At 41.8% G+C, this 22,262-nt stretch overlaps 1 protein-coding gene across 3 annotated transcripts in view; it reads right to left on the reverse strand.

Annotated features, from left to right (window-relative positions):
• Positions 1 to 22,262, reverse strand: part of ZNF800 (zinc finger protein 800) — a 44,113-nt gene that overhangs the window by 7,029 nt on the left and 14,822 nt on the right. For all 3 annotated transcript variants that reach the window (XM_083182862.1, XM_083182859.1, XM_083182861.1), the window contains 2 exons: positions 12,656 to 12,751; positions 4,244 to 4,387 (listed from right to left, as the gene is read on the reverse strand). In XM_083182862.1, the coding sequence (XP_083038988.1) occupies positions 4,244 to 4,387; positions 12,656 to 12,751 (240 nt within the window). The remainder of the gene's footprint in view (positions 1 to 4,243; positions 4,388 to 12,655; positions 12,752 to 22,262) is intronic.

The following is a 22,262-nucleotide window of genomic DNA, read 5'->3' on the forward strand; positions in this document are numbered from 1 at the left end:
CTCTATTTTAGCCAGTTATAACCACATTTTTATCTAACACCTCAGATGCTCAAAAAAACCTACGATTATTGATGCATGTGTGGATCTAAAGCAGTGGTTCTCAGGACCCCACACAGTTTACATTTTCCAGGTCACCCTACAGGTGCACTCATTACTGACTTGACACATTTGAAAGGATCCATAGGTGGAGCTTATTATTTCACTTAATAATGTCAGGAAACATGCAAAACATGCATTTTGTAGGGTCCTGAGGACCGACTTTGAGAATCTGTCTTAATATGTGTAGACACAAAAGTATGGCCACTGTACTGAAGTGACAGGTGATAAAATGTGGACATCATGAACCATACACTACTGGTCAAAAGTTTTAGATCACTTCACATTTTCCAGTTTTTATTAAAAAATAGGCAGCTTAAAGTATTCTGAAATGAAAGCATAGAACAAAAACATTGAAGAATAAAAAAAGAAATCATAGAATCATTTCAACAAAATGTAACCTAAAAATTCTGGCTAATTGAATAAGGTCTTTTTGCAGATATAACTGCTACAAACACTTGTGGTATATTTCTACAATGGCAAAAGTAAATTTTGTCCAGAAAGATCTCCCAAACACTACTGCATTATAAGTGGAGTTGCTTTCACCCTTCTCCCAAACCAACTTCGCAGGGTTTAAATGTGGAGTCTGCGCTGACCATTCGAAGATATGACCCTACACTCTTGTTCTTTTCCACCAAAGGCAGATCTGACATAGCCTGGATGTAGGATTTGAGTCAAGTTGTTGTAGGATGAACATGTGACCAAGTAGGCATAGAAGAGAATATATGGCATGACACTGAAAAATTCTGTGGTAGCCTTTTTGTTTTATGGTGCCAGTCCCAGCAGATTGCAGACTCTAAACCCGAAAAAAAGTATCAGACCATTAACTCACTGCTCCATGTTGACAATTGGTGTCACAGGCGTTCATTTCTAAGAACGGCTTATAAAGCAATCACATCTCAGAGTTTAAGCTTGAAATTTTACTACAAACATGGAACCATCCTTTTGCTTACTCGATGGCATACAAAAATCATGCTTTATGAACAAAAAGATTTCAAATTGATTCATCTGTCCATAAGACCTTCCCAGGCTTCAGAAGTTTACTGGTCGTGCTTCATGGCCCAGGCAATGCTTTCATTGCTGAAGAACAGCTGTTCTCAAGATAATAGTTAATCCCGCAAAACTGAAATATTTTTTGTTTTAGAAAAGAACCATAGCAAGAAACTAGGCACTAATAAAAAGTTAATAATGTTGTATGTCATTTTGAAACAATTAAAAATTAATAGTGGTTGTTACGATAGCTACAAAATCTCTAGGGGGGACATAATATTCCACGATCTACCACAACAAATCACACCACTGAGGGGATCGGAATTTATATAGGAAAATTGGAATGTCAGAATGAAAAACTTTAGCAGAGGACGCTTCAGAAGTACAGCAATATTAAAGTTGTAAAAAAATAGATCGTAATAGATTCTTTGCATGCGTGACTATACAGTACAGTATAGGTATAATAAATAACTACAATTGCATAAAAAAAACTGATAGTATCACACCAATAAATATATTTATTTATACTTAATTAGCTAAACTGATACACCATTTAATATTTTAATATACAGTATATACAGTAAATAATGGCTTGATAGATAAAAACAGATATTTTAGCCAACTGAACAATGCATTATAGAAAAAAAAAAAGGTACTTGTGTAGTTTCAAGGCGGCAGTTATGTAGCTAGCGTAGCGTCCCTGTCAAAATCAGCAGTGTTACCGTGGGCAGCGTAGTGTTCCCGCCGCCACAGCCGTTGGGCTATGCTAACAGCGTAGCTTAAGTTGCCGCGGTGAAACTACACAAGTAGTCAGTCAGGTGTCCCTGTTAGTATCAGCATCGTGTTCCCGCCCGTTCGCGGGTTCGCGCAGTTAGCGTAGTCAGCCTGCGCTTATTACACTGTGTGGAACCATTGACCATTTTAACCTGCCTGACATGACAGGTATGAATGTGTTCCTGAAACACCCCCACTATCCACGCTAGCCCGAAGCATGGCGATCGCAGCGAGCAGCGCAAGGGGACACGTTACGCGTCCTCCCAATCTGTTCATGTGGATTCTATAAAGCGTGGCGAGTGCACGCGGAATACATGTGAAGTAATCAGTGTCCCCTTGCTGCACTCGCCACACTTTGGGCTCTGTGGCTCGCCACACTTTAAAAAATCCACTCCACGCCGACGTGGATAGGGGGTATGAACATGTCGGGAGGACGCGTAACACATCCGCTCGCCACGCTTCTGGCTGGCGTGGATAGTGAGGGTTTGAAATGGAGGCATTTGCCTGTATGTAGCATGGAGCACTAGCAAATGCCTCCTTTAATGTGCAGTAGACGTACTTGCAGCCGCACCCCACTTTGTGCAGGAGATGAACGCGCTATCGGACCCCTAATCCTGTTGGCAGGGTTTCATACCCTGCCAGCGGAGAGGGGATCATGCGTGCGCTGGCTCTGTGTGAGAGGCGCTCAGTAGGCTTGCCAGGGATGCCGGGGACAGAGCTGCAGCTCCCATGGACAGTACGGTGACTACGCAGGGCTGCCGCGGAAAGACTACGCTTATTACGCTAGGCAGCCGTTGGGCTACGCAGACAACGTAGCTTAGGCTGCCGCCGTGAAACTACACAAGTAAGGCAGCCGCTGGGCTACGCTAATAACGTAGCTTCAAACGTAGCGTAAGCTGCCACTGTGAAACTACACAAGTACTAAAAAAACTTTTTAAAATAACAAATTTGATACAATAGAATTGAATAGTATATCTGGCCTTATCTGGATAGATACAACTACTCATTTATTACAAGAAAATTCTCTAGGTAAATTGAATCCTTTAAATGTGCCTCATACTTGATGTGAGGAGACTATCAAAGGGTTATCTTGATCGAGTAGTAGTGTTCATTCTAGCACCCGCTACCTGTGAAAACCCATGTAGTTCCTGTTCCTTGCCTGGGGTGTCACGGTCTGCTGTGGTGTTTTTAGCACAGGTCTGGTTTGCATATCAGTGCTGATATACAGACCACACTATGCTTGAAGCACTACAGCAGACAGCGACACCCCAGGCAGGGAAGAGGAACTGCATGAGTTTTCACAGGTAGCGGGTTCTAGAATGAACACTAGAGTAGTGTATATAGCAGGTAGGTAATGCAATTCAAAAAGCGATCTTTAATTTTTAGATCTATTTATAAAGATTGAATTGTGCTCTTTTTCTTATTAAACATAAAAAAGTAAAAAAGTTTAATTCAGATGTGTCCTTGTACACCTAGAGTCAATATGCAAGTTTTCCACCATGCCAGTGTAATTCTGCTAGCATCATACATCTCAGCTGCAATATGATGGGACTAGAATGAAACTGCTGGTTAATTTAATATGTGACATTGATTTGCTGTGTACAAATGAGTCTGTATACAATGCACAATGGAACTCCAGATGCTAACTGAGTCTTACAGGATCGGATGCAAAAAAGTACATATATTTCATGCATTTTACGAAGTTATAATTAGATAGCAATAGTTACAATGTACACAATAGCCCACTTTGTAGCAATAAACCCCATACACATACTTCAAAAACGAAAAGAGGAAATAAGGGATCGTTGGAAGTCAAGAAAGATATATTTTTTTCCTTTAAACACAGGTAATAAAAAAAACATGCGGAATGTACGAATCATTACATAAAAAAATAAAATCAACCTTCTATTTGGTGGAAAATTATATATTAATTATACTGTATATTAAATAACTCAACGGCTTAATACAGTGAGTAAAGCAACGCAAATTTTTTTGTAAACCCTTAGCAGCTTACCAATGAATTTGTGCCATTTCAGTTTATTCACTGGACTTGAATTTCTTAAACTTCAAAATAAAAACTGAAAAAAATGGGGGCCTTCTAAAACCATTAAGAAGAAGTGTGTGCAACAGTTACAAAAAAATATTTGTGTAAAACAAAAAGTGGCACACTGTCCATTCACTAGTACATCTCTATGTAAACTTGTTGAGTACCAAATATTGTTATTTGTCAATATTGTCATTGATAAGAATTTTTTTTTCCCCAAGCGCCATATGCAGGCCCTAAAAGAAATGTACAGGCAGTAAAGTTTATTTCGTTTAAATGCTTAATAAGCTTAGCAGTATGTTAGCACAAATAAAACAAAAACAACGGCTCGAAATTTACCTTCATCCTCGCTGTACTTTGATAGACAGTAAAACTGCTTATGTGTGATGAGGTTGGGTAGTCCTCTGAAAAGACTGCGGCAGGATTTGCATTCAAATATGGTGTTTACCTCTTTTAACAACATCAGTTTAAGCTGTTTAGTACCTATACAGGAAAAAAAGGAATGGATTATATGAGAACAATGTATATAGCAAACATTCAAGACTAAGTAGATTCGATTTTTGGATCTAATGAGTTAATTAAACTTTACCTTCATATGAGGTTTTTCATAAACTACTTTAAAATTTTAGATTTTAGTACAAATTCTACTTCATCGCCAATTTTGATGACCACCACAGGACTCTAATTTGAGTAAGTGGTGTTGGCAGTGGAAGGCATGTGTGTTAGAGTAAAACAGACCTGTCCCTAAGCAGAGCTGATCATGTTTCACCATGTGTCTTCAGACACTTTTGCTCAAATTGCATCAAATAGCCCATCTTGGGCGATTCGGCCTCGCTGAGCATCTTTCTTGCGAACATAATGTGAAGCTTATTTGGATTAACTAAAACATCTGAGTTTGGGCTTCCGATTCCAGTTTATGGCAGCACCCACGGGAGCGTCATCTCACCCCGCCACCTAAAATCCACTATAGGCGACATAAAAAGGTTGTACCCCCCCACCTCGCACTGCCATGGACAAATTTATGACAGACGCTCCCCCCCCCCCCCCCTCCCCTCCCTGCAGCCAGACAGGAGAAGCGTAGGGATCATTAATCATAATGAGTACAAATTCATCAAAATTGAACACCCGAAAATACCTACGTTTTATTGTGTACCTAAGATACACAAAAACTCAACCCACCCACCAGGCCGTCCTATTGTCTCCGGAATCAATTCAATTTTATCAAATCTTTCAGTTTTCTTGGACTCATTTCTTCAACCTATAGTTTGCACCCAACCCAGTTATCTTAAAGACACTATCCACATTCTTCAAATTATAGAAAACCTGGAATGGAAAGACAACTATATTCTCTGTACCAGTGATGTCACCTCCTTATATACATCCATCACAAAGAAGGCTGTGAACATACCCGTCACTACCTCACAAAAACCACTTTAGCAAATAACAAGATTCATCATGGAAGGAATTCAATTCATTTTGCAACATAATTATTTTTGGGACAGCGACACATTTTATATTTAGACCTGCGGGACCGCAATGGGGACCCCCTTCGCCCCTTCTTACGCTAATCTATTTGTCTCCAAATGAGAGGAGGACTTCATATGGCCCAAAAATGCATACCGGAAAAACATAATTGTATGGAAAAGATATATTGACGACGTCATCTTCGTCTGGGGGGCTCAGAAACCGAACTGGGAGAATTCTGCAACTACCTTAACACCAACTCACTTAACCCCCAATTCACCACAGTAAAGAAAAAAATAATTTTCTTAGATCTGGAAATCAGCATTGAAGAAGGGACCATTATCACAAAAACATACACCAAACCAGTGGATGGTAATAATATTCTTCCAGTCCAAAGCAACCACACAGAAACTGGGTCAAAAACATTCCTCTAGGCCAATACAAAAGATTGCGTAGGAACTGTACAAACGACAACACCTTTCTAGAACAGAGTGAAAAGATGACACAGAACTTCCGTGAGAAGGGGTATAAAGAAGAAACACTACGTGACCAATTAACAACTGTTACTAATCGAAACCATCAAGAAACCATCAAATATAAAAATAAACAACAGGCTGCAACTGAGAACATCACCTTCATTACCCAATTCAATAGTAATCATATTTTTGAAGATATCCTAAAAAAGAACTGGTCTATTTTACACCTAGACGAAGACCTTAAACCATTACTGTCCAATAAACCTAGAATAATCTACAAAAAAAACCTCCGTCAGGAACTTGTTACAAGTTTCATCAAACCCTCTTCTGTAAAACAAGAAAGATTAAAAAAAGGCTTCCACTGTTGTCTGAATTGTAAAGCTTGTAAGAATCAAAAGAATACTTCAACCAAAACTGTAACCACTTTCTCATCCCAAGTCACAAAAAAAGAATACAATATCAAAGAATACATCTCCTGCGACTCAGAAGGAGTTATAGATCTTTTAAGTTGCCCTTGTGATCAACAATACATTGGCCAAAGGCAATTAAAAATTAGGTTCTCAGAACATGTTTATAATATTAAAAGAGGCCTCACTACCCATAGTTTATCTAATCATTTTTTACTAAAACATAACAAAAATCCTTCTGGCTTACGCTGCACTGGAATAAAAAAAGTAGCCCGACACTGGAGAGGCGGTGATTTCATTAAGTTACTAAAACAAACAGAGACAAAATGGATCTACAAATTGCAGACTTTAATGCCCAAAGGAATGAACATTGATTTTGAACTTTTAGTGCATTTTTATAAATTTATATTCCCTTTTTTATTCAATAACATTTTTATCAACACTCTCTCTTTCTTTTTCTCTTTCTTTTCTATTTTTTATAAAAACACCTTGTTATCTTTTATAAGACACTTGTCAAAAAAATTGCCTACAATAGACAGTGGGCTTCACCATGCGGTTCCCACCGCTTTTTTTTATCCATTTCCTGTTTTTTCAATCAAGTTTTTTCGAAATAAAAAACCAGAAGAAATGCCTGAACAGCCATTCTTGAAAAAGTGCTATGCAAGCACGAAACGCGTTGAAAGGCTTGTCCGTGGATCACCTCCGTGCCTCAAGCTTCCCCAGCAAGTGTCCTCCGTCCATCAGGAACAAAAGCAGCCTCTCGCTGTATCGAGTGACGTCACCCGGCAGACGGAGTGAAGACAAGCAGCAATTACACAGCTGCAGCACGCCGTTCTCCGTGTCCTGCATCTCGCTTGTTTAGAGGTAGGGTGAGCACAGTTACCACGGACATTACACATTAGCTCAAAAGAGCTGTAAACAGTTTTTGCTCACATTTTGCTTTTCAGGTGTTTTTCCACACTTTTAAACTATCTTTTTCTCCTTCTTAAACCATATTAGCGCTCATTTCCCCCCTTTTATATTGACTAATTTTATTGAGCAGCTTTTTTTCTTTTTCATAAGTTTTAGCGCAGTATACCCCAAACTTCTGTCGTGCTGAAGCCAACATGGTAATGGATGCCGGACCACACGCCGCCACAGCACTAGAGAAATCAGCCGATAAAACATTGGATGCTACACATAAGGTCCCCTGCTCAACTGAGACTTATGGGGAAATAGTGGAGGCGATTGCGATTAAGAGTACCATGGCCTCCCTACTGCAGTAAGCTGTATCTGATATTACTGGCAAGCTAAAAGCATGCTGCACTGCACAAAATTGATAGCATTCTGTTAAAGACCTGACCACTGAACACTTTCATATTTGCAACAAATTAGACGATATTCAAAATAGATCAAGGAGGAACATCAGACTAGTAGGCCTTCCTGAATCTATCAAAGGGCAATCATTAGCTCATTTCACGAGTAATACTCTGCCGACAATCCTGGGAATTGAGTAGAAATGCAGAGACATTGTGATAGAATGAGCACAGAGTGGGCCCTAACCCCTCACCCAATAAGCCCAGGCCTTGAGTCACACTGTTGAAATGCCTTAACTTTCTCCACAAACATGCCATCTGGTCAGTTTCTTGTTGACTAATAGATATACAATGGGAAGGACACAAACTTCATTTTTCAGGACTATTTGGTGGAACTCATTAAAAGCCCGTTAAGATTTTTCCCCTCATTCGCTCCTGCATGTTATCAGAGGGCCGCAAGTTTGGCTTAGTATACCCAGCAAGATTAAGGATCTACAACTGCCCCCCCCCCCCCATCAGGATTTCCTCTCTCCTGTCAACGCAGTGGCTTATCTTAAGGAATAATCTAGGGTACAGGATCGTGACCAAGACATAAGTGACCCAGCACACTCACCAACCTCTAACCCCCCCCCCCACCCCCCTCCTCTGGGATTTCCCTATGAATGACTGCCTTGCACTACCCTCTATCTACTCGCCTCACTGGAAATTAATTGACTGGTCAAGTCAAGTCTGATAGCTCTGTTCACTCCCTTCACTGCTTTTTCTGCCTCATGACTCCAACTGGTTGTAACAACATCTCTATGGCCCTTTGCCTTAACTTGATTGACCCCCTAATTTGTTCAGCTCCAAACAGAGAACTCCAGTGTGCGGAAACGTAATTTCCCAACATGTAACTTGACTGAGTGATATGTCTTGCAATATATCTCATTACCACTACCCCTGCACTACAGGATGCGTTTCATGAAGGACTACCCGCTGAAGAAACACATTCTTTGCTGAACATATCATTTCTGCTATAATGCAATGTGATGTTTAGAGATACCTTCTCTACCTTGTAGTTGCATATGTTTAACCACACATGTTGATACTCCTAATAGCTTCTATTTTTCATTATCTCATGATTGCTAATGTGATGATTTACTTACTGTTAAATGATGTGTTCTCTATTGCAAAATAACCTACATAGATACCCCTTTAAGGTTTGATGGGTGGTGGGGTGGGAGGAGCCTTATTGATGTCTCCTCTTTCCATACCCCATCTCTCTGTGTTCTTGGATTCTCTCCAGGATGTCGGTCTATCTAAGTCTTAGCAATAACCAGAAGTAAGCTGCCTTGACACACTTAAACCCAACTTTGGATTATAGAACAGCTAGTCTTAGCACTCCTACACAATGTACTTGCTTGTTCTCCCCGTTTGTCTCTTTCCTCCTCTTGTCTCTCCTCCCCCCCTAGGTTCATGTTTAATGTACCACTTTGCCCTCTTAAATCGCTATGACCATCTTGAAAATTGTCTCCTGTAACATAAGTGGCATCAATTCCCCTACGAAAAGACGAAAAACTCTCCTGTGTCTGGAAAAACAAGTTATCCACTTAGCGTGCCTACTGGAAACACATTTAACCCCTCAGAAATTTTAAAACTTAAAATGTTAGACTGGAAAGTTTTATATTCTAGCCCTTACAACACTAAAGCACGTGGCATTGTCACTCTTATTAAATCTTCTATTCCTCACAAAGTTACTGACGTGATTAAAGACCCAGAGGGCCGTTACCTTATTATCTCTCACCAGACGTATGTTATGTGTAATGCCCCTAATAAATATACAAAATAATTTTTTTGAGAAACGGATTACACTTATTACACTTAATCTCTGTGGAGATTTCAATCTTGAATCCTCCAATCTAATAAACCGGTCTTCAACTAGTAAATCCCCTCCCTTCCAAAACTGGGAATTCCGGCATTCTCTGAACTCCTACAAATTCAAGATGTCTGGAGACCCCTACAATGAACAGAAAGAGAATACACATGTCGACCTTTGGACCCTGTCCATTAGTGGTTCACCATATGACCATAGACATTGTAGATCTAAAATACCATAACCTCTCCCACAACCCTGGTCATTTGCAGGGTCGGAGACACGGAGTTTGAACTCTGGATTGACCCTTTCACACAAAAAAGGACCTGGGAATTTCATTTTCTCTGTGAATGGGGTATAACATTATTCAGCATGTGTCATACTGTTATGCTTATTAGAGGCTTATATACATAGGGGGTGATACATATGTGGCTCATCTGTGTCCTCCGGGCCAGCAGCAGTATCTTTTTAGGAGCCAGAAATGCTGGCGGTGTCACAGTACAGGAGCACCATATTGGATTCCACCCTGCGCTTCTGCTGTCCTGGTGCGAATGGTCTGATGGGAGTGCCCAGAGATAGCAACTTGTCCATAGAAGAGGAGCACTGGGGAATGAGACCTCACCTTGTGGAGGTCGTGAGAAAAGGTTCTAAGAGGGGCTGTCCAGGAGCTGAACAGTGACGCTGCTCGTGGTATTTGAGCTATTGCAGCCATGGATGTTTTAATAAATTGCTGCCAAGATACAGATGAGTCTACATACATCTAGCCACCTTTCATGTTAAACCCCCTTTTAGTCATGCCACTTGGTAGCGCAGGGCATACGGAATGAAACATTACAGGGCTTTCCAAGAAAATAGAGCAGCAGTCGTACAAATAATATAGACACACCACACATCATTTTAAATCAGCAGAAGCTGATAAGAGGCCATTTAATGGGGAAAAAAATTGCAAAAAAAGACTGGTGCTACAGAGTCACACAGAGCCCATATGTAATGCATAACGCGACTTGTATCCACTTACATCTATCGTCCATGCGATACACCTGTAATCCTCATTTTTATTCAGCACACTGATAATTTTGTTCTGAGGAAACAATGGAGTTGGGGAGTGCTTTTTTCTGCCATGTGCTTATCAGGCTTGTATCAAATTATTGAGCCTAGACCGCATATTCATTTTACTGCTTCAGTGATAACCAACCCAAGTTATTGCACTGGTTTCTTATGCTAAATGGGAGGTGCAGTTTTATGTGCCAAAGCATTGCTGTAATAAAAGTAGTCACAGGCAGGAGAGAGTGCTGTGAAATTACCTCTGTGTTTAGATTATGAAACAAGTACAGAAGAATACTAGGGAATCATGACTTTTTTTTTTAAAGCATGTTCTATTTAATAAATCAATGTTATTTTATACTTCATTCATGAAAAAAAAAAAAAGGACCAAAACTTCAATATATTTAATGAGTGACAGTAAAGTAAATGTATTATGAGTTATTATCTATGAACTTTGCACAACCATAGCAGAATCTGTGATAAGTATTAATATAGAGGACTCCCTAGCTTTCAGCTATCCCATATATCCCATCTTGTTCACTATTATCACTAATTCCACTGAATGAGTGCTGTGTGGGAGAGAATTTCTATCTGTGGAAGACTACTTAAGTTTGTTCTGATAGGGAGTATACAGTACCAACCAAATAAGCAGTATTTACAGTATAAAACATTGCTGTGAGAAATGCCAGCGCCACACACAGCGACTGTTCTTTTTTTGGGTGCAATATTTAACTAAATGAAAAACAGGTGTGAGCTGCCTTGCGCTATGCAGCAGCTAATAGAATCTCTGGGTGTCCACCCAAGGGCACCCAAAACAAAACCTCACAAGTGGGATTTTACAATACAGATTACAAAAAATGAGATATATCAGCGCTGGAGGTCTCCTGGGGATATGATGCCGCAATTCTTTATGCTGGATGCACGTTATAACAATTGCTTCATCCCTCTCCTGCAGAGAACTCCGTGCAGAAACTCACATATAGTTTCTGGATGTGGATACTCCTAGTTGTTCAGAAAACATTCAGCTCACAATGTAAAGAGGCAGAACTTACATTATAGTTCAGCCCCGCATGCACTAAAAGGTTTCTTTATCCACTGCTAGACACGTAATCAGACAGCTTGTAAGGTGAATCAAATCAGACACTTACATTAAATTACGTTCTCGCGTTCCTTTGATACGCCAGACAGACTGTTCCTCCTTCACAAAGGATTTATTAACACAGCAAATCACAGCAAACAAAGATAAAAGGTTAAAAAGTTCTGTAGCCGGGAGCCGGAGCGTGCCGCTGACGGGGATCAGGTGAGTTGTGCTGCAGACACAAGTGAGCCGTCCTCTCGTAGCTTTGCGGTTCTGTAGCAGCCAGGTCCCGGCTTGATTGAAGCTACTCTGCCGGGACCTGGCTGCTACAGAACCGCAAAGCTACGAGAGGACGGCTCACTTGTGTCTGCAGCACAACTCACCTGATCCCCGTCAGCGGCACGCTCCGGCTCCCGGCTACAGAACTTTTTAACCTTTTATCTTTGTTTGCTGTGATTTGCTGTGTTAATAAATCCTTTGTGAAGGAGGAACAGTCTGTCTGGCGTATCAAAGAAACCTTTTGAGGAACGCGAGAACGTAATTTAATGTAAGTGTCTGATTTGATTCACCTTACAAGCTGTCTGATTACGTGTCTAGCAGTGGATAAAGAAACCTTTTAGTGCATGCGGGGCTGAACTATAATGTAAGTTCTGCCTCTTTACATTGTGAGCTGAATGTTTTCTGAACAACTAGGAGTATCCACATCCAGAAACTATATGTGAGTTTCTGCACGGAGTTCTCTGCAGGAGAGGGATGAAGCAATTGTTAGAACGTGCATCCAGCATAAAGAATTGCGGCATCATATCCCCAGGAGACCTCCAGCGCTGATATATCTCATTTTTTGTAAGCAATATTTAACTAAACTTCAATTAATTGACTTGGCTGTATTTGTATTTATTTACACTAAAAGAACAGTCGCTGTGAGCGATGCTGGCATTTTTAGCGGATATTTTGAGGATAGCTCACAGCAACGTTGGCACGCAAAGAGTTAATAACGATAGATCAGTTAACATAAGTGAAAAAATACCCTGTATACAGCAAAAAATAAGCAATTCAAAATGATCTGCTCTTATGTTACCTTCACAATTCAACCAGAGGAATAAAAGCCAAAACAAAATAAGTGAATAGAACATACCAGATTTAAAACATTCTATAATTTGAAGTATGCCAGATTTTGAAGTGGAAACAGGTTGCTGCAACATAGATGGATCTCCAGGCTCCACTGTTGTTTCTGTAACGATCAAGATAAGAATTACACATAGGACATTTCATATAAAAAAAATATATATATATATATATATATATATATATATATATATATATATACACACACTATGCACATCACATTGTTAATATAAGTAAAATCCAAAGGTTTTTTTAAAGTTTTGCTTTTCTAAAACAAACCATATTAGACTGAACAACTTCCAATATTTTAAGTAAATAATAAACTAGGGAACTTGTTTCCTAGCAGGGCGCCCAGATTTCCTAAGTACGCTAACATAGTGAAATCGCATTGCACGGCTTTTTGTGGCGTGAGATGTGAGATGCGATGTCAGTAGTTAATATGGTAAAACACCACCACTCTCCACGTCCCCATGAAGCGGGGGATGGTGGAATGCAACCTCTGACCTTTTCATACCCCCACTATCCACATCGGCATGGAGTTGATTTTATATAGTGTGGCGAGCGCAGCGAACCACCGAGCCCAAAGCGAGGGGAGCCCCCAGAGGGGACGCGGAATACATGTAAAATAATCCGCGTACGCTCGCCACGCTTCGGGCTCGGTGGCTCGCGCACTATATAAAATCAACTCCACGCCGACATGGATAGTGGGGGTATGAAAAGGTTGGAGGACGCATTCCGCCGCCGCTCGCAACGCTTCGGGGTGACGTGGAGAGTGGTGGTGCTTTACCAGATGAACTACTGAGATCACATCTCACGCCACAAAAAAGGGCCATGCGATGCGATTTAACTCAGGGTGCAGTGAATAAATTAACTAAATTAACTACTGAGATCGCAAATAGCTTAGTGGGCGCCCTGCTAGGAAACAAGTACCTAAACTAGTAAAAAAATAAATTAAAGTGTATATGGTCTCCTGATCAACATTGACGGGAGTTAGACGCACGCGGTAGATCGACAAACATGAGGTTTGGTTCGTACAAGTGGACAATGAGTTAGATTATAACAGTGTGCCGAGCATAGTGAGAGACTGTGCCCAAAGCATGGAGAGCACAGTGAGCCATGCGAGGGAACAATGTGCACATATACAGTGTCTATGGAGACCCCTGTGAAATTTGGCAGCAAAACAAATGAAAGCCTCTTTTCCACGTGGTGACTGTTGACCTTGTGTGCTTTGAACTACTGCTTGGTTCTAATTCCCAACATTGTTGATGGAGATGTAGTCAACTATCTTTAGGCATCCAACTAGATGCCTTGGACAAGAGTGGTTGATCCCATAGCTATCTACACAGCGTCTAAATGACTATCCCATAACCCAACAAAAGTGCCATACAACAGTGTTCTTTACAAGCTATATCTCTAAAGTGGACATCTGACAAAATTCCCAAGAAGCCCATCACTGTGAGGAGGCCAAATACGGAGGTTTCTTTAAACACTAAGGACAGCATCAGACTGGAGAGCAGATCGCCCCCAGTATAAAAGAAAGAGTGTGGTTAATGGCTGGAAAAGTGAAGAAAGTGGACTTCCTGCCACCATACATGTTTCAGGATCCACGTATAATTTGTTACTGGGCCTTCTGTGTTGCCAGCAAATGGGACAGCACTACTTTGGCTAGGCAGCAAGTGAAGCTGGAAATCTGTGTATAAATAACAAGTGGAAATTATCTGTGTAGCTCTGCCAGCTCTGTCCCACCAGCAAGGTTAGCATTGGGTGTAAAATTAGGCTGTATCTTCCCAACTAATAACGGTTACCTATCATGAGTTATAAACTGAGAAATCAACAAATGTTTTCTAGAAAAAATAAAATAAAATCAAGCATGAACATGACAAGAGGGACAAAGATTTACATTAACATTTGCAGGCAAGGCTAATTCGTTTTATGAATCACAGTCCGTTTCGCATGAAGAAGGTTTCCCTATTCAATTGGCAACACGATTAATTGCCAGCAAAAATTCCTGTACTGAAAAATGGACTTAAGTGTGGAAACCCACTAATTCCAAGTAAACTGCATAATCAATGTTTTTTTCCAGATATTGTGGCTTTCTATGCAGATTTTATCTTATAGCTCCATGTGCTGTGAGGTTCAGTCTGACTGAGTGGACTCTACACTGATTTAATACCTCTGGTGCAGGGAAATAGTTCCGGGGTTAATGGAATACCCCCCTATATATTGAATATCAGAAGCATACAGTAACTGCTCTAAAACGTTTCAGTGGTAGTAAGTAAAAGATAATGGAATAGTGTGTTAGAAGTATAAAAAATCTAGGACGACAAAATCCACAAACAAGGAAGTGACTTGGATGACTAGTCTTTGCAAAATACTTCATACAGAACTTTACTTGACCGTGAGCAAAGTACTGTAAGTTACGTGCTAATTAATGTTCAAATATACTTAAATGTGTTCATGAGGAAACTGGGTTGGGAGGCTTTGAACAATCAATTTCAATTAACTTGCAGAAAGATGCTTAGTAGGAGCTAAATACAATGGGCAGTATTCCAATGATGCTGTTTTGCCGCTTTTCACGGCGAATGTGTCCTATTTCCGTGCTCCCTGGTGAATTTTTTGACTGGAAAAGTCATTCACCCTATTCAACACTCAAAATTCGACGAAGGCGAACAGTGAAATCAGTAATTTTTTTCAGTGAAGGGGCATGCTATTTTTTATTCATGTGCGTGCTGCACATGAATATATATTAAAAAATATATATATTATTATAATTTTTTTTTACACATAATAGCCAGCAGGGGGCTGAGAGCCACTCATTACATATTCATATATTCACTGTTCCCGCTCATTACATATGCAGGAGCAGTGCAGCAGCTCCCTACCAGCGTCCCCTGCCAGCTCTCCTGGGGGGGGGGGGGGGGGGGCAGCCCCTGTGGCGTTGAATAGGGTGACAGGGAGGGCTGGCAGTGAATGCCCCAGCCCTCCGGAACGCGGCGAATGTGCAGCGAATCCTAAAAAGGATTCTCTGCACATGCCAAAAATCATCACTGAATACACCTGTAGTCAGCCCAAAAGTAGCCTCCTCAAAAAGTGTCTGTTGTAAGGGGGCAACCATTTTGTTATGGTCATTTTCAAGCAGCAGCAAGGAGGAGTGCCGGGACCCGGACTGCAGACAAGGAGATTTGCGGGGTCCTGGTGGCGGCATCACATTTGAGGGGTAAGGCAGGCTGCTGCTCCCGAGCAGTGCAGTGTAACAATAGCCCCACAGACCCTCGGCGCCCACCCTTAACTCAGCGCTTCCCCGTGACCACAGGGCCTGCGGGGCTATTGTTATGCCACTGAGGAGCGGGGGGACTGGAACTACAGGGGGGTAATGGAGGGCTCTGCCTGCCACTTAACATGAACATAAGCTCCATTTATTGTAGAGTCAAACCATAAAGCTGGTCATACATCTTCCTCTGAGTCGTTTGTATATCAGATGGGATTGCATTAGCAAGGAGCTCATAACTGCCATAAAAAATCTTAATCTGCAAATAGATGGGAATTGCAATCGTGCTTTCAGTGTTTGAATGACCTTAGCAAGTTCATTGCTTTCAGGGAGCATCAAACAAAACTGAAAACTAGAAGCTAATGAAGTTTTTAAACATCTACTTTCAAAGAACTGACTGGGTACTAGGTATGGCCATCGACCATCAATGATTTGAAATCGATCTGTTTATGGCCGATGTCGAATACTTTCACCATCGATGTGGGAGAACCAGATGGTTTCCCTACATTGATAGCAAAGGAAAACCAATGTTTCCTTTTTTTCCTTCAAGGTGCCGGGACACGGAGTATAGCCCCACCCCCAACATCCAGAAGTCCCGCCCCCGAGTTCTGATTGGCCCACGGGCCATTCAAAATATATTGGATGACCATCGATAGCTAAAACTATTGATGGTTATACATCATATAGTTTGCCACTATTGATGGCTGGGTGGAGAATCGCCATCAATGGTGTCTGCATCGATGGCCATCCCTACTGGGGTACACACTATGCAAGTAATGTAGCCAATCAGCTAATAATTGGCTTGTCTGCCCCCAAAAATGGCTGATGTGTAATCAGCAGCAGCACAGAATTTGAAGCTAATAAAAGGTCTTCAAACACCCCTGCAATGGTCAGATCACATGTGTGCTGCACAAGCTATATAATTTATGACTTCCTGATCCCATTTGTAGAGATATAAAAAATAAAAAACACACAATGGTCAAGAAATTGCTCAGTATGTATCTTTGTGCCTCCTCCTCCATGAGCTATTCGGTCTGTCGGATTGGAGAATTCATTAGATGAGCAGACTATTGGGTTGTGTGTAGCAAACTCCAGTCTCACTGAAAATTGCTTTTAGAAATGTCTCTTTGTATTCAGATAAAGAGAAAAAGAGAACTGACAAGGTAGAGGATTATTTCTACTACAGAAACTGAACAGGAAATCAGCTGTACTTGTAAATATATCCTGTTTACCAAGAACACAAATGATGGTAACTATTGCCTGTAAAAAAATGTAATACAGCTAAAACAACAAAACTTTAAAATGCAGAAAATTCTTCCATTTCTATGTATGAAATAAAGAAAGTAAAAAAAATTTTTTTTTTCTTTACATAAAGAGAACAAATAAAAATAAAGTGAGAGATACAGGTTGGCTCTCCCATATCCGAAATGCTTAGGATAAAAAGAAGCATTTTGTATTTTTACATATTTCTGAATATTTGCATACCGTAATGAGATAATTTTTTGTCATTGGACCCAAGTCTAAACAAAAAAGGGATTCGTGTAAGAACTTACCATTCAAATCCCTTTCTCAGAGTCCATCCTGGTGACACAGCTAAACATGGGATGTAAGAGGATATGCAAACGTCTGTGAGAGTCAGGCTCATCCCAGCATTCCTCAGTTCAACTTCCAGAGAACACTAGGATACATTACTCTGTACAACGCCTGAACATATTAATATGCCCAATCAATAATAACCATATAACATGAGATTTGAACATTAAACGGTATAAACTTACTGAGCGTAAGGGAGGGATCGCTGTGTCACCAGGATGGACTCAGAGAAAGGAATTCTTACAAAATCCCCTTTTCTCTTTCATCCATCCTGGTGACACAGCTAACCATGAGACGTTCAAGAGCTGGTCCTTTGGGAAGGCACACTCAGGTCCGCAAATCTCATTACAACTCGCGCAAATGAAGCGTCCTCCAACACAAACTCATGGAACATGTAGAATTTGGAAAAGGACCAGGTGGCAGCCCTGCATAACTGCTCCGCCATAGCCTCGTGACGCACAGCCCAAGAGGAAGCAACTGACCTAGTGGTATGGGCATTAATCCTGGAGGGAACTGGTCTGCCAACTTTAGTGTAGGCAAAGGCAATGACTGACCGTAACCACCTAACATTGGTCTGCTTAGAAGCTGGCCACCCTCTCTTATGCACGTCATACAGTACCAATAACAAATCCGTCTTACGAAAGTCCTTCACTCTGTACACATAAATGCGCAGCGCGTGAACCACATCCAATTTGTTCAGTTTTTCCCCATTTCTTGCCTCCTCTGGAGGACAAAACACTGGGAGCACAATCTCCTGATTCAAATGAATCTACCTTTAGCAGAAATTTTGGCATCGTTTGCAGAACAGCCCTATCCTCATGAAATACCAGAATAGGAGACTTGCAAGACAAAGCCCCCAATTCAGACACTTGCCTCACTGAGGCAATTGTCAATAGAAAAAAGTCAGTTTCCAGGAAAGGAATCTAAGGTCAGCCGACCCTTAAATGCTCAAATGGTGGTTTCTGCAGAACCGACAACATCAGTGATAGATCCCAGGGTGCCAATGGCTGTCTATATGGAGGCTTAATACGGATAACTCCTCGGTGGAAGGTCTGAACCTCCGGTAACAGAGCCACTCTCCTTTGAAAGAAGATAGACAAGGCAGATAGCTGCAATTTCAATTTCAAAGACTGCAAACTTAAAACAGCCAAAAAACAATCCTGGAGAAACTCCAGAAGCCTAGTGACTTTAAATCTAGAAGTGTGAACTCTCTGACGTTCACACCATCTATACAAGTCTCCCAGACTCTATGATAATTGCCCGTTGACACTGGTTTCTGGCACACTGAGCATAGTTCGGATAACTGCATCTGAGAAACCTTTCTTCTTCTTGAACAAGGAGGTCTCAAAAGCCAGGCCGTCAAATTGAGACGGTCTAGAAAAGGGCCTTGCTTGAGCATGTCTGGTCGAAGAGGAAGACGCCATGATGCTGTCGACAACCTCAGTATGTTGGAATATTAAGACCTCTTGGGCTAATCTGGAGCTATCAGAATGACCCTCGACCCCCGCATCCTCACTCTCGAGGACCCGAACGATCATGGGAAATGGTGGAAAGACATAAGCAAGACTGAAACCCCATGGAACCGCCATGGCATCCACTGCCTATGCTGTTGGATCCCTGGTTCATGAACAGAACATAATTCATATGGGAGACCCCTTCAGGAACTCCTCCGCCTGCAGAAGTGTCCTCCAAACTGCACGAAGCTCCAGTATATTGATCGGCAAAGTTATTTCCGAGCTGAGCCACTGCTCCCCAGCCCCTGAGACTGGCATCGATTGTGACTACCAACCAATCCCACGTCTGAAGGGAGCGACCCAATTGAAGGGATTCCAGATCTGTCCACCACATCAATGAATCACTCGTCTCGAGACAGGATAAGGGTTCCGGTTACATGAATTTCGGATTCCCTGACCAACTGGAGAGAATGTTCCATTGAAAGGGCCTCGAATGAAACCTTACATACTGTAGGGTCTCGAAAGTTGCCACCATCTTGCCCAGTAGTTTCAAACACTTCCATATCAAGGATTTGACTGGAGAATGGAAGCCACCAACAGACAAATGTCTTTGGCCTTTGATTCCAGAAGGAAAACACGATGTAGATGTGTATTCAGAACCACTCCCAAAAACTGTAGTCTCTGCGTGGGATTCAGATGAGACTTTGGGAGATTCAATATCCACCCATGTGCTTGTAAGAACCGTGATGCAACAGTCAGATGTTCCTGCAACTTCTCTGCTGACTCCACCTTGAACAAGAGAGCTGCTGCCATGACAGCCATCACCTTCGTGAACACTCTTGGTGCTGTGGCCAGCCTGAAAGGGAGGGCCTGAAATTGTCGATGAATATTGCCTATTGCGAAACGCAGCATAGACTGATTGCATGTGCCTATTGGCATAGAACGATAGGCATCCTGATTGTCCACCAATGCTAGGAATGCTCCTGGTTCCATGTTTAAGAGAACTGACCTTAGAGATTCCATCCTGAATTGATCCACACACAGATGAAGGTTCAACGACTTCAGGTTTAGGAAAGGTCTGAAAGATTTGTCTGGTTTGGGGACCAAGAAAATAATGGAATAAAATCCCTTCATCCTCTCCTCCCGAGGCACCAGAATCACAACACCTTTCTTGAGAAGTGACGTCACCGCCCCCAAAAGGGCTTTTCTCATGTGAGCTTCCCGTGGTAAAGGTGTCAGAAGAAATCTCCTTGGAGGGACTCCCCTGTGATCGATCCTGTAAACTTGGGAAACAACAGCGTGAACCCAAGGATCCTGAGTGGAGAGAACCCAAGAGTCCCGATACTGCAGGAGGAGACCCCCCCCCACAGGGAGCGGGAGGGTGGAGACCCCCAGAATGGGGAGCCTCCACCCCGTCACACTGAGGACTTATCCTCACCTTTGGCAGACTGCTCCTTTGCAAAGGCGCCAAAACGGGACTTGGGTGCCCTTCCTTTGCCAGAGGGTATTCTTCCTCTATTGGACACCCCCCCCCCCCCCCCCGAAAGGAGGATGAAAGGAAAGCACCAAAAACCTAGAAGCTCTGTGCTTAGTAGCCGTAGTGGGAAGAAATGTACTCTTTCCCCACGTGGCCTGTTTGATAAGGGATTCAAGTTCTGACCCATAAAGAAGTTCTCCCTTAAAAGCCAGTGCTTTCAGCGACTTCTTGGACTCGCTATCAGCTTCCCAAGCTTTAAGCCACAGAGCTCTCCTAGCCGTCACAGAAATTTCAGACACCTTGGACACCATTTTAACGCCCTCTTTGCCAACCTCACAAACCTATTCAGCCACACACTTTAACTTCTCTGCTAAAGCAAAGGCTTCTGTATAAGGCTGAAGCTTAGAACACAAGTTATCAGCTTAAACAATCATGGCCTTGGAGACCCAGGCTGATGCAATAACCGGGCGTGGGGTAAATCCAACCCCCTCAAACACAGCTTTCAGACAGCACTCAATCTTTTTTTCCACAGGGTCTTTCAAGGCAGCACCCCCTTGAACTGGTAAAGCCATGGTTTGACAACCGTGCAACAGGTGCATCTACCAGTGGAATCTTTTCCCACAATTTCACATGCTCTTCCGGCATGGGATATAAGTTGGCAAATCTCTTAGGTAACAAGCCTTTTATCAGGCGTCTTCCACGCCTCCCCAAGCAGGTCTTTCATGCCCTCATCTGAGGGAAAAGTAACCGGGTCTCTTTCTTAAAAACACACCCTGTTGTGGTACCTTATCAACCTCAGTAAGATTCAATGCCTGTTTAACTGCCAGTATCAAATATTCACTACCAGGCGCAGAGGACTGAAACTCCTCTCTCTGGTCCCAAAACATGTCTTCAGTACACTCCCCCTCTTCATCAGAGTCTAAATTAAGGAGAGGAGGTGTGGATAAAGGGTGCCTGGGAGTAACAACCTGCTCCATAAAAGTATTCATTTTGTGGACACTCTGTGCAGTGTCCTGCGTAGCCTGTTATAAGGCAGGGTCCCCTTGAGAGGGGGTAATGGATCCCACAAAAGGCTGTGAGGGTGAGAACAGTTTAGGGGACTAAACCAACTCATCCTTTTTTCTATTCAAAGCCTGTACCAAGGCAGTCATAGACCTAAATTTGTGTGGTAGTTATGGCTTTAGATAAACAAGCAGATTGATTTTGGAATGTGATGAGCTCTAATATAGCCACTGAAAGCAAGACAAACCCCAAGAAGTTTTTCAAGTACATAAATAGTAAGCGAAAAATTAATGAGAACATAGGCCCATTAACCGATATCAATGGTAAAAGTTTTATGGAAGATAAGGGTAAAGCAGAACTGTTAAATTGGTTATTCTCATCAGTGTTTACTAGAAGAGAGCAGACAGTTCAATGCACATGTACCACAAATGGGACGAACAAGTCGGATCTCAATATTGCTTTCACGACCGAGGAAATAATATTGAGGCTTGGCAAAATCAAAACAAACAAATCACCAGGGCCAGATGGGATTCATCCTAGGGTACTAATGGAATTAAGGAAGGAACTAGCAACCCCTCTATATTACATTTTTGACAATTCACTATCATCAGGTAAGGTACCAAAGGACTAGAGAATAGCAGAGGTAGTGCCAATATTCAGAAAAGGAAAAATGGATGACCCAGCTAATTACAGGCCTGTGAGCTTAACATCAATAGTGGGTAAAATATTTGAAGGATTTTTAAAGGATGGTATCAAGGAATATTTAGACCTTCACAGTTTACTCAGTATTAACCAGCATGGGTTCTTAAAAAATAGTTTGTGC

This window comes from Crinia signifera, chromosome 4 (genome assembly GCF_055691185.1).
Source record: "Crinia signifera chromosome 4, ASM5569118v1, whole genome shotgun sequence".
Lineage (NCBI taxonomy): Eukaryota > Metazoa > Chordata > Amphibia > Anura > Myobatrachidae > Crinia > Crinia signifera.